General features: G+C 37.3%; 1 protein-coding gene across 4 annotated transcripts in view; it reads right to left on the bottom strand.

Moving 5' to 3' along the window:
* LOC123951667 (B-cell receptor-associated protein 29) overlaps positions 1 to 12,374 on the bottom strand; it is a 49,887-nt gene extending 37,513 nt beyond the window's left edge. Inside the window, exons 1-5 of one of the 4 annotated variants that reach the window (XM_046020519.1) lie at positions 12,231 to 12,374; positions 11,664 to 11,770; positions 7,606 to 7,706; positions 2,904 to 3,054; positions 1,573 to 1,708 (exon numbers count right to left, since the gene is read on the bottom strand). In XM_046020519.1, coding sequence (XP_045876475.1) covers positions 1,573 to 1,708; positions 2,904 to 3,054; positions 7,606 to 7,706; positions 11,664 to 11,755 — 480 coding nt within the window. In that variant the 5' untranslated portion in view covers positions 11,756 to 11,770; positions 12,231 to 12,374. The other 3 variants (XM_046020523.1, XM_046020521.1, XM_046020522.1) reach the window with 3 other exon arrangements.
* Positions 12,375 to 14,303: the final 1,929 nt, after the last annotated feature.

Raw genomic sequence — 14,303 nt, 5'->3', positions numbered from 1 at the left:
TTCTGTTAGTAATTAAAACTCATTACTCTAACATGATAGGCATAATTTTAAATCAAGATAGGTACACAGTAAGTTTACAAATACAAGGCTGGGTGCTTTTGAGTTTAGCCATCATGTATTAATCAAAACTTGAAGGGTTTTGTTTTTACTTTCACCATTTTGAAATAAGATGAAAGGACACAAAATGAAACAAGTAATACTGAGGTACAAAATGAGGCTGATTTTTTTTTTTTTTTTTTGCAAAAAAGCAGAAATGACTTACTGCCTGCTTTTGAATACAGAAATACCAGGAGCTTGATTTCCCAGACCTATATTTACTACGAAAGGAAATTTATATGACATCTATAGATCAATGCCTTTTCAAAACAAAACAAAACAAAACAAAGTAAAAAATAGAGTGGTTCTTTATTTTATAATAACCCAAAGAAACATTTTTGAATGCGTTTTATATGAAAAAAGGTATTTTGTTACTGTTTTGCTGTAGTGGGAAATAAGGAAGACATCATTATAAATAAAACATGGGTTCTGAATAGGTGACCATTATACCACAGCATCAAACACGTGCAGTGAGGTTTGCCTTATTTAATAGGTTTCTGGAAAGACCTTCTATTATGTATTGGCTAATTCATTTCTATAAGAGGCTAGGCTCTAAGACTAAGGTATTTTAATTCTCTACTATTAAACTCAATACTTTTTATATAAATATAATGTGGAAAAATACATAATTGACTATTTGCATTTCATTAATTTATAATAGGAAAATCATTTTATTATACTATTTTAGGAATGCTTTTAAGAAAATGTATTTCACTTCTGAATGGTTCCATTGACACTTTGTTCTAAGAAGTAGAATTAGCAAAACTTACGGCGACTTGCGGTGCTTAACATGAACACCAAACACTCAAGCTCTGACATCTTATCCCTAAATTTTACACTTAAGAAGAAAATAAAATAATTCTGTAGCTATCATTTTCTCACTTGTTCTTTTTATTTAATAGAGAAAACATCAGTTCCTAATATGCACTATGCCTGATTGGCAGGGGAATTACAGCATAGGGTTCTCAAGGAAGGACTATCAGCAACACAGCCAAACTAAAGATTTTTTAAATATAATGTGTGGTCATCGGTCTAGCATTAATTACTTTCCACTGCTCCCTACATAACAAACATTTAAAAGAAAACAAAAAAAATTTAAAAATCAGGCTTAAAAATTATTTAAAAAATAATTTAACTGAAAAGAAAATGGAAACATAGAGCCTTAAAAGGTTTGCTTTAGTTATAAAGTAAAATTAATGGTAATGAAGGAATTAAAATCCATATTCCCAGAACACTGTTTTTTCTTTTAATCATAGGAAATAGGTTCAATGGCATTCTACTACCGAGGGAAACTGAGGACGAACAAATCTAAAGGAGAATAAGACACTCTGAAACAATCATTTCATAGAAATATTGTTAATTATGGTTACTTTTTGCTTATAAATTACAAAAATACTCCTTTTGATACTGAAAAATAATACATCTCAGGAAAACTAACAACATTAACACACATTTTTAAAAAGCAAATTTAAATACCCGTTTTAGTCTTTCATTCTCTTCCATGAATTTTTTGGCAGCCTCATTCGTATTTTCTGCTTGAGTTTTAAGTACTCCTTTGTTTGACAGTTCTTTCGCCAGCTGAGTAATAAGGATAACCAGACGTCTCAACACTCTAAATGAACAAAAGCATCAGAGTACTATATAAGTAACTAATCATTAGAAGCTCGGATTTAAGATAGTCACTGTCAAATGATTCCCCTTTAGGTATGGGTAAGGTGGAGGGAGATAATGTTTAGTGAGGACATGTATACATATATTCTTCCTTTCATTCTTTTTTTTTCTCTCTCTCCTTTTTTTTTTTTAAGTCTTTCTGTCAAAACAAGCCTGTATCTCGTTCCTTTGGAATCTTTGTTATAAGACTAGCATTTGGAAGATAGGTTCAGCAGTACTTGTTAATTTAATCATCCTTTCCTACAGGTGTTTGGCCAGGAGGAGGAGAAATAGAATTTTAGACAGTGTGGCAGGGCCAGTAAGAGATGTCATATTTGTTCATTTTATTATTTTTTTTCCCCCTCACCACTTTAATATTTGCTATTTAAAGAGCATTGTATGAGGCTGGTCAAGCCTAAAAACTGCTCATTCACATCAGTTTATGGGTAACTTCCATTGTTAGAAATTAGTATCTTCAAATATTCATTCAACAGGTATTTCCTTGGCTAAGTGTTTGGAATTGCTAAGTGTTAAGCACGTCCTGGGTACTGGAGACACAGCAGGAAGTAAGACAAAGTCCTTCAAGGAGCTTAGGTTCTAGCTGGGGAAGAAAGAGTTAAAACAGTATTTAATTGCAACCATGAAAGATACTGAGAAAAATATACATATACAGATACATTCCACGGAAGCATGCTTTGGAGGGAGTCATGGTCACAAACAAATTCTCCTTGAAAGGGGCTGAAGGATGAATAGAAAGGTAGCCAGGGAAAGAGGGGAGTGTTCTGGCAGAGGTTAAAGCTGGTGTGAAGATCCTGAAGTAGGAAGGAGTCAGGTAAACAATAGCGAGTCAATAAATATTTGTTGCAAGAACAAATGCGTGAACAGTTGAGGCTCAGTGTGGGTGGAATGTGGTGTGAATGTCAGAGAACAGTGAGCTGCAAGGCTCGGAAGAGAAGCAGGGGCCGATCATGCAGGGCCTTATGGACCCAGCAAACCTACAAGCCGTAATGACTATTATTTGGGTATTTCATCTGCACCCTTTTGTGAAGATGTTAGTATACTAAACAGCACAGAAAAAAAATGTTTGGTATACATAGGAAAAATGAGGAAGGGAAACACAAATCATGTTTTAAAATTGTGCTTTTTAAAAAACTTACAGCCAAAAAAATAATGAGAATCCAGAAATGTAAAGATTTCTTTGAGACCTAAAAAGTTTCATGTGTGCATGTTCATAGGCTCCAGGTCTGCTGGTTAAGCCTTTCTCAATGGCAGGTGATGAGGAATATTTCCTTACTTCTCTCACAGCATCTATTAGAGAAAAAGAGAAAACATTACTTTAGGTTTTTAATAATACAAAATTATTAAAATGGAAAGCAGTTTCAGAACAAGTGAATGGACTTTTAAATAACAGACTTTTGATATGGGCCCTCTTTTTTTGTCTTTTCCTCTACTATCCCTGGGAGGGCACTGTACTCAAAAAGACATGCTCTGTAAATGGATGCTAATGGGAATTTTGACTGGAAGAGGATTTTTTAAAACTCTTTATGTAGGACTTAGTATCACTGTACTGTCTCTCATCTCTAGCTACACTGCAAACTGTTATGTTTCACTCTTTCTATCCCTAATAGATTGAGTAAAATCCAACCTACTGACAGTAGCATATAGGTCATCTCCCATTCCAATCAATTCTAAGAGGTTTTCCTATTTTCCCGACTCTACTAGCATTTTATTGTATTATTCCTTCAATACTATCAAATTGTTATGGTAATTATTAAAATAATATTAAGTTATTCAAGGTAATAATATTAAAGTCACATTATTGTTAAAATGCTATTAATAATTCATACTAGTAATACTAATATAACTTTACTGAGATTTTAGAAATATCGGGTTACACTAAGATTTCCACTGGCATCGGTTAAAATGGAATTTGACCTATGGGGCATATACTCCCCCAATGGGCACATGGATGGCATCTGCTACTGTAAACATTCAGAGAGCTGCAATTCTGATGCATTCAGTTCTATTAAGTCTCAGAAGTACAGGGGATCTATTTCTTTCTAGTGGGAAACATATTTCAGCTTATTCTTATCTATATTTAGTGCATTCTTAAGTCACTGGATCTTGTAGGTCCTAGGTAAGTTATCTGCCCCTTAGGTGTCTCAAAAACCAGGGGGGCAAACAAGTCAGACTGCTTCTTTCATGTTGCCATCAGCACACTTAGAAAAGAGTTACTGCTACAGGAAAGAGATTCCAGTTAGAAAACTGAGGCCAGTTAAACTATTATTTTAGTTTTTAAAGATTTTATTTATTTTATTTATTTACTTGAGAGAGTGAGCACGTAAGAGAGAGCATGAAAGGGGGAAGGGGCAGAGGGAAAGGGAGAAGCAGACTCCCCACTAAGCAGGAAGCCCAACACGAGACTCAAGCTCAGGACCCTGAGATCATGAGCTGAGCTGAAGGCAGACGCCCAACTGACTGAGCCACCGAGCTGTCCCTATTTAATTATTTTTAATAGCAGCTTTTGTTGAGTTATAACTCACATATCTTAAAGCTTATCCCTTTAAAGCATATAATTCAGTGGTTTTGAGTATATTCACAAAGTTGCGTGAACAACACCACTGATTTTTGAATATTTTCATCAACGTCCTCAAAACCCCATTCCCATTCTGCCCCTCCCCTATCTCTTACCAACTGCCAATCTACTTTCTTTCTCCATGTATTTGCCTATTCTGGACATCCTACACAAAAGCAATCGTTTACTTGTGTATTTTGTGCGTCTGGCTTCCTACACTTAGCATGTTTTCAAAGTTCATCTGTGTTGTACCACATAGCAGTATGCCGTTATTTTTTATGGTTGAGTAACATTCCATTGTGCAGATATACCGCATCTGGCTTATCCATTCGTCACTTGAAGACATTTGGACTGTTTCCACTTTTTGGCTATTATGACTAATGCTGCTGTGAACATTTTTTCTCTGTGGTGTATGTTACAAGTCTTATATTTGGTTTAATTTTTTTTTTCCAATTACAGAGTTTGCTTTTTTCTAGCTTCATAAATTCTGGAACAGTTTAAGCAGCATGAGTAATGTCTATTTTTTCAAAGTGGTAGAATTTCTTGCAAAGCTATCTGGTTTTATTCTTTTCTGATGGGCATAGCTTTTTTTTTAATAACTTTCTGTAATTTTGTGGAAAATTGGTCTGTTTAAATTTTCTGTATCTACTAGAATTCATCTATCTGATAAGTTATGTTTCTCTACAAAATTATCCATTTCATCTAGGTATTAACACTTATTTGCATAGGGATATATGAAATAGTCTTTTTTAAAAAAAGATTTTATTTACTTATTTGAGAGATAAAGCATGTGCATGAGGAGGTGGAAGAGCAGAGGGAAAAGCAGACTCCCTGCTGAGCCCGTAGCCCCATGGCAGACATGGGGCTTGAACCCAGGACTCTGAGATCATGACCTGAGTTGAAGTAAAGCTTAACTGACTGAGCCACCCAGGTACCCCAGTCTTTTAAATTATCTTTAAAAAATTTTCTTGAACTTAATGTCTATTTTCTCTTTTACATTTCTCAGATTGCCATGATAATATAGTAAGAGCATACTAACCACTATGAAACAACTAAAAAAAAAAAAACCAAACACAATAGTATTTATGAGTTATTCTAAACAGGCCAGTAATACTATGTATTACTACATAGTAATATGAAGGATCCTTATGCTTGTTATTCAGCTTCTTTGGCTTTTAAATAAAAACAATATTCCTGGATCCATTATGCAGAAATGCTGAAGAGTAACCAATAATATCAAAGAAGTTTACTGGGGCACCTGGGTGGCTCAGTGGGTTAAAGCCTCTGCCTTCAGCTCAGGTCATGATCTCAGGGTCCTGGGATCGAGCCCCATGTCGGGCTCTCTGCTCAGTGGGGAGCCTGCTTCCTTTCCTCTCTCCCTGCCTATTTGTAATCTCTGTCTGTCAAATGAATAAATAAAATTATCTTAAAAAAAAAAAGAAGTTTATAAAGATAAATGGATATACAAACCCAACTAGGGAATAAAATCACCTGTTTTTAAAAGCAAGGAAAGTACATCTCAAAAATGAAAAATGATACAGGGGCAACTAACCATACACGCAGGGTATGATATGTGGTCAGTTTTCTAGAAACCACATGGGGACAGCTTTCTTTTTTCTTTTTTTTGGATCACTCGTGGAATCTTTCAAATTCCTGGGATGCATTTCTGTTGATACTAAACATATTCCTGGGTTTCCTGCTTCTTTCTGCCTATTCTCACCCCTTAAAACACACATACACACATACTTTCAGTTAGTACTGGCTCCAGAAACATGTACACCTTGTAATGATTATGTTATTAGAGAAAAAACCAATATGAAAAATGAAATAAATTTCAAAGTAAAATAAAAATGAAACTTGAGTAATCTACTGGTTTTCCATAATTTACACCATTGTCATTCTGGTGCACAAGAACACTGGACTGTGTATTTTACATTCACTACTGCATTTAAACCTTTGAATACCTCAGTGGAACAGGTGTGATTACCTATTCTGAGATGAAAACACTGAGCCTTAAAGCATAGATCCCTATCTGGCTGCCTTTACCATCCAAGGTCAAAGGTCCTGTATTAATCATCCATGATGCCACTATTGTCTGAGAATTTATTACCCACTCTGCCCATGGATGTAGGTTCTAGCTAGAGGTCACAGTTCTGCTTTGTGACTCCTACCCCTGGCCATAGCTTACCAAACAAAGGTTGGATACCTAGTACTAGCTGGCTCATTTATTTTTCTTATAATTGGAATTGATATTCAGAAATGGCTACTAATCCTTGTATATGGCCAGAGTGATGACATTTTTCAGCTATATGGTGCCCACAGCTATATGGTTGAGAATAGAGTATCAGAGTACACAGGGATAAGGACGAATGAAGACCCATGGAGTAATGCAGGGACATGAAAAGGACACTTCAGTTTCTAGGACAAGTCTCTTCCTGGAATTTGGCTTCCTTCCTTCCTTGAGCTGCTCTAAAACAACTCTGTATTTTATTATTAGTTCCCCTTTCTTGCTCAAGTGAGCTCCAGTTGGTTTCTGATATACGTAACCAAAAAAACCTTGTACTTTGGTTTTCCTTCTTTTTATGGCTATGTGGCAGTTTTCAGTTAAACTTCCTGGGATAATTTTAGAGCTAAAAGATCACAATACTATAGGCGCACCTGGCTAGCTCAGTAGGTAGAGTGCACAAATCTTCACTAAGGTCATGAGTCAGAGCCCCACGCTGTGTGTAGAGACAACTCAAAAAAAAAAAAAAAAATCACAATACTAGAGTCAGAAGGAGCTGTAGAAGTGATTGCCTTTTCTCTCTTTGCATGCAAACGGATAAAACAAGATCAGAGAGATGAAATGCCATTCCAAAAGGCATTTAGTTAGCTGGTGGCAGAGTTGGGACCCATTTTTCTTATTGTCCTTTAGTTGTTTAGTGTTATTTCTTACGAAGCTGGAGATTTACTTGATAACAAGAGTATACCCTGAGATAAATATTAACATTTTGAAATGAGGCATGAACCCATTCACACATCCTCACACAATCGCCTACTCATACCTCCTCGTACCAGTTGTTCCCAGTTTTATAAAAAGAAATTCATTTCAGAGGCTGATGGTATGGAACATAGGAAACATTTGCTCATAAAACAGTGGTAGACGTGGTGGTTATCCCAGGATGAGTCCTGTATAACCTACTTTACATCAATAGCAACATCAATCTAATTGAAAACCCCATGCGTTCATTAACAAAAAAAGCCTTTAGAGTTAAGCCTAATCAAAAGAGGAATCCAGTACTTACCTAGAAACAGAACAATCAATAGGACTATAATAGTAAGGAAAGCCTTGTTCCAAAAAGTTGCAATTTTACCCCAGACAGTAAATGAAAAAATCTTCTGCCATCTGTAAAGCAATACAATTACTTTAGGCGTTAAAAAAAACCAAAAGATTTTGAAATGCTTTGCAAATATTCAATTAACATTTTGGTAACTGCATAATAAATGAAAAGAATTACAGAAATTTAATTTTTTATGTCATATCAGAGAAATAGCAATTTTCTGAGATGATATAAGATGTCTCATGAAATAAAGAACAACTCTTTCAAGTTGAATGATAATCTGACATCATCTTGTCTTAGTTTAAACATTCTACAGCAAAAAATAACTTTTAAAGTAAAGATACATGAATTCTTACAGTAACATGTTATATTGCTGATAGAAGTTATCACTTTATATCTTTTTTCTAATCTGGGTAATAACTCAGAAATAACAAAAACCTATTAGTGTAATAATCACTAACATTTCAGGAAAGGGAGTCCAACTCTGCACTATATATTTTTACATAATACACTTCTAACATCTACTCCAAGTAAAAGAATTTTTCTATTTTTACAACAAAGGAATCAAAAAATCACCGAGACATTACATACATGAGGTACAAAAATCTTAAATAGGTTGACAAATTTTTATGTATGTATATACTCATGTAATTACTACCTAGATCAAGATGTGAACATAGAGGAAACGAAATGGGGAAAAAATAGTCTAGAAGGTTTAAACAGCACAAGCAAAGACACAGAGGTAAGAAAGTATGGATTACAAATGACAAAGAATGATAAAGCAATCCACTACACAACTGGAAAGGTAACAAATTTTGTACAAGGGCATTTTATTTTATTTATTTATTTGTTTAGAGAGAGTGTGAACACACATGTTTGTGAGCAGGGGGAGGGGAAGAGGGCAAAGGAAAGAAAGAATCTCAAGCAGTCGGGGCGCCTGGGTGGCTCAGTGGGTTAAGCCTCTGCCTTCAGCTCAGGTTGTGATCTCAGGGTCCTGGGATCCAGCCCTGCATCGGGCTCTCTGCTCGGCGGGGAGCCTGCTTCCCCCTCTCTTTCTGTCTCTCTGCCTACTTGTGGTCTCTGTCAAATAAATAAATAAAATCTTAAAAAAAAAATCTCAAGCAGTCTCCACACCCAGTGTGGAGTCCAATGTGGGGTTCAATCTAAAGACCCTGAGATCCTGACCTGAGCTGAAATCCAGAGTCGGACACTTAACCGACTGAGCCACCCAGGTGTCCCAGTACAATGGCATTTTATTTTATGTATTTTATTATTTATTTACTTACTTACTTATTTTTTACAAGGGCATTTTATTTTATTTTAAAGATAGTATTTATTTATTTGACACGGAGATCACAAGTAGGCAGAGAGGCAGGCAGAGAGAGAGGAAGGGAAGCAGGCCCCCCCGCTGAGCAGAGAGCCTGATGCAGGGCTCAATTCCAGGACACTGGGATCATGACCTGAGTCGAAGGCAGAGGCTTTAACCCACTGAGCCACCCAGACGCCCCTACAAGGGCATTTTAAATGAATAACAGATTCGAGGAGACATAAAAGTAATAAGCACCTAATAAAACTTCAAACACAACTTAAAAATGTTTTACTTTAAGACTACAACAAATTATTAACTAATAAGTTTGGAAAACAACTCTAAGTAACAACTTGAAGTTGATGAGGGGAGGGAGACTGATACAGATGTCTCTATGCTTCCAAGTCCAGAGACGCTATTCAAATTTTTCATTTTGAAAATTTTTATATTTCTAGCAAGAGAACATAACTGGCAATACCTTCATCTATGTCCCAATGCAAATTCACATTTGTGTTCCCTTTTAAGTATAAAAGGGAACACAAAAAAGACTTCCTACAGAGAAGAACTAGCAGTTTCTAATAATACTCAATTCAAGGAGGAAATAATAATAGCTGTTATATATTCAGTCATTACAATACTATGGTTCTAAGCACTTTTACAAATTTTAGCTCATTTAATCACCACAACCACTATATGAGGTGGGTACTAGTATTAACTGTATTTTACAGATGAGGAAACCGGCCAGAGATGGTAAATAATTTGCCCACCATCATAGAGTAACATGCAAAGTTGGGACATACACCCAGACAGCCAGACTTGTAACTATGTGTCTTTAACCAATGGGTTATGTGAGTAATAGTCAAATTAAATAACCATTGAAGCCTTTCTTTGACAATATGGTGATACGTGTATAAAAGATTAAGAGAGTATATATACGAGTAGTATACTTGGAGTATAATTTCCTTACACACAATAAGGACAAATTATAAATGAATTGTTTTAGTGTCTGTATGTATATAAACATACACATTATTTATATAGATACATATATTCACACACACATTTTCTTATGTATATTTGTACACGAGCCTATATATAATTTGTGTATTTACACACATATCTATCAAAGAGCTACTTGTATAGGAAAAAAATTACATTTGGCAGGAAGAAAAGGATCCATAATTTATGGACCATTTTCACGCAGAAAATATTGACTATATATATATATATATATACATATATATATACACACACACACACACACACACACGTGTGTGTGTGTATGTTTGCAAATTCTTAAGCCTTATGTATAAATCAGATGTTTATAAATAACATCTTTCCTTTTCTTGAATACAGGACTCTCTTGTTGGAACTACTACCAAAAAGCTAACAGGGCATTACAGAGATTTGAAACAAATGAACAGGATAAACAGCAGCGTAGAAAAAGCACAAGGCTGAAAGCCAGATTCTTGTCTGGAGTCTGCCATGGATCAGCTAGATGACCTCAGACTACTCAGACTACTGAATGAGTGGGTTGGAAAAAAATGATGTCTAATGCTCCTTCTTATGGCATGATTCAATTTTTTTTCTTTAGTAAGGAAGAAAGAAGTGATGGCATAGCTGATAGACAAGGACAGAAGTGAGTAGCAATGCAGGTAGGTAAGAAGCAAGTTAGGAGGTGTAAAGTCCACATGGACCCCGAGCCAAAGTAAAAACTTTCATAAATCTTTTCCAGTCATGCGATCTCACTGAATTTACCTCTATGATCTCATTTATGAAAGATTTTCTTTTATGTCATGAGCATGAACAAAGGTGTTACAACATTTTTATTAAAAGTGCATTTCACCATTCATATTATCAACTTTCTGGATCTAAAACTGAACTCCCCAGATGGCAGCTACACTTGTGATGAGTGTGGCATAACCACAGAGAAGCTGAATCACTAGGTTGTACACCTGAAACTAATGCTACATTGTGTGTCCACTGCCACCCCCCACAACCCTCAAACCAAGCCATATGAGGATTATTATAGGGGCAAAGTGAGCCAAGGCTTCAATGTAAATACTCAGTACTGTACTTAAAGACCTTTGAAGGTCTTTACTAAGGAATTAACGCTAATGTATGGTTGTGGTACTTTCCATATTCAGCACTTTCAGTACATATTAATTCTGTGTATGGAAAAAAAGTAGTAAAATTGCCATTAAACATTAATGAAACGATCTTTGGGTTACATAAGAACACTAAGAATCATTTACTGGTTTAACTTCTACATTGTTCCACTCCCTCAATGAAACATTTCTGTACCCATGAGTGCTGTTAACCTCATTTATCCATTTCCCTTTTCTTAGTTCACTGTTCCAATTCAGGGCAATAAACACGGTTAAGTTTGATGACGACATGTATTATAAGTACAACCAACGCTTTATCGTATCTGTAATCAACAGAACCAAAAGGGCGGTTCTCGTCCTTTTAGAAGCGAGGGAAACGGCTAATTCGTTTGTACACACAATAAAATGTTTTATATAAAGTGATTAATATTATTAGACAGTTCCTAAAGTTGGTGAGTTTAAACAGCATTTTTTAGATAATCAGCATTCAAAACTTTTTAATCTTCAGAAAACTTTTTCCATATCACACTAAACAGTATAAGGAGCTAATCATGCTTCCTGTGCTTATTGAAACGTATACTTATTGTAAAGATTTGGAGGTTTCCTACCTCTGAGGAGGAATAAAAGGCAGGCAGAAGATTAAAATAAGTCCTATTTCAGCATAAAGAAAGGTTGCAACTGCCACCCATTGGAGTGTCATTTTTTCTCTTCACACCTAAATAGAGAAACGCTTAAGTTTACTTTGCCGCCTTTCAAAGACCCACTTGGTTAAGGGCCCTGGGGCGCAGTTTTCATCCAGGGGACTGACAGGGGTCGGACCTTCCTCTCACCCGAGGCATCCGGCCTGAACTCCCGGCAGGAGGGCTGGGGCCGGGGTCAAGGCTGGGCCGGGAGGCCCGCGTCTCCAACCCCCGAGCGAGCTCTGCGGAACCGCCGAGGCGGCCTGCGCGGCACCGAGGACTTGCTTGCCGGGCCCCCCTCCGCGGCAAAGGAGCCTAACGCTACCTTCCGCTAACGCCCGCGCCCAGGGGCCCTCCCACTCCGCGAACGCGCCGCGGGCTGGGCCAGCTCCCGAGGTTCCACCGCGGAGGGAGAGGCGCGACCCAGCCGCCCCGCGCCGCCTGGCGCTCCTCCCCGCCTGGGCCCGCCGCTCCCGGACACTCGTCCGGCCTTACCCCGCCTGCGACCGGCCTGGCTCCCCGCGCTGCTCGGCGCAAACCGACGTGCGGGACGTCAGACGCCGCGGCGGGGTGAGGGGGGCGGGGAGGGCAGCGGTGTGGGGGGCGGGTGGTTGGAGGCGAGCGCCCCACCCCCCCTTCCCGCCCCCGCCGGCTCGCTAACCGGAACCGTGGGGCGCGAGCCCGCGGAGGTCGCTGGCGGCGAGAGGACGATTAGCAATAATTGTTTTCTAATTGATGGTGGAGTTAGATGGTGACTCAGACTTTTCGGTCGAATGCTTGGGGTTCCCCAGTCAACTGCTTCGAGAGAGCCGACTTTAAATTTCTAATAAAGTGTGGTTTGGCGGGAGGGGCTCTGTTAACCGACGTTTTCTGAAAGAGCTTCGTGGGGTCCACGGAGGGGCAATGGCGCCGGGGCGGGACGCGGAGTCAGTGGACCTGTTAGGCGCTCTTTTCCTGTGCTTTCCTGTTCCGTCTTCCTTCCGTAGAAACAGTCGCTAGAGTTAAATGGAAGAGGCAGGACTGCTGGTTGTGCAGCATTTTGTTCTTTTGAGAACGTGGGAAAATATGCAGCTTCAAAACATTTTTTTTCCTGCTCTGTCTGCAGACTGGGAAGAGACAATACACTGAAGAGATGTTTGGGGACTGAGAGGGAAAACCATGTGTGTGGGTGCATTCCTTCAGTTACTATTTTCCAGGTTTTCGAATTGCGTGAATACACTTTTAAAATATTGACGAGATTATCAGAAATGCAAATGACAGTATGACCCTCCTGGACAATTTGGGAATATTAAATGATGTAAATAGATAATTATAGAATATAAAAATCCACTTAAGTGGGTGCTTTTTTTTTATCACAAATATACTTGATCACACAGAAAAGAGAAATAAGACTAAATTTAAATTATAAGGAAGGTTGGGTTTTTTTTTTCTTTTTGGTTTGTTTTTGTTTTTTTTTAAGTCAAACGCATTTAGGACTCCATGCTCTTCTACACCGGTTCCCTTGAAAGGCTGTGCATCGTCCTCTATGCTGTCGTGCACACACCATTAGTATAATTCAACTCAGAGTTAATTCACACACATAAAAATTACAAATTTTGACTACAGGTCCCTATTTGCACATATACTACTTATATCAACTGGAAATTCCAGTTATCTTTAAAAATATGTTAACTGAAAAAGGAAAGTACAGAATGTGCCTAAAAAGATACGGCAACACGGTGTTTATTTCAAAATGGATTCATTTAATATTGCCAAACAGATAGCTGTCTCCTTATACAGTTCTCATGTTGGTAGTATAGACCAGTATCTTAACTATGGAACTGTTTTAATAACTGAGATACTTAATTCTTGCAATGGCACATTCACCAGTAACAAAATTCTCTTAGTAACACTCCCAGACCATGGAACATAAAATTATTTAAAAAAATTAAAATTATTATCAACTGCTGGAAGGCATAAAAATATAAATAAATCACTAAAAACAGGGTATGAAAATTAGGTTTTTAAATTAAAAATTAAATTTATCTAAGAAATAGTTCAAATATATAATCATCTCCAGGTTGGTTACCAAAATTTTATACATAAAATTTCGGGGACTAAAACTAATTTTAGGTACAGGTGTATTTACCAAGTTATCAATCTTCTAGGATCCAGAAGACTTGAAATGTAATAAAGTTAATGTCATTTAAAGAGTTTCATGGATCTTAGTTTTAAATTATTGAAAACATCACACATGATTAAACTCCATTACATTCAATTTAAAATTGGGGCACCTGTGTGGCTCAGTGGGTTAAGCCTCTGCCTTCAGCTCAGGTCATGATCTGAGGATACTGCCACATCAGGTTCTCTGTTCAGCAGGGAGCCTGCTCCCCCTCCCCACTTGTGATCTCTGTCAAATAAATAAAATCTTTTAAAAAAATCATTTAAAATAAATACATCAAGGTTTCATTCATGAATTAGGAAGTACCAGTATGATTCCCCAATTTGATTTTTTAATCTAAGCCCTGAAAGTAATTCTATACAGGATTTCTTGTCCTTTTCATTTTAAATAGAATTGGCATTCATTCT

The sequence above is a fragment of the Meles meles genome, chromosome 10 (assembly GCF_922984935.1).
Source record: "Meles meles chromosome 10, mMelMel3.1 paternal haplotype, whole genome shotgun sequence".
NCBI lineage: Eukaryota > Metazoa > Chordata > Mammalia > Carnivora > Mustelidae > Meles > Meles meles.
This window is presented reverse-complemented; position numbering and strand designations above follow the sequence as displayed.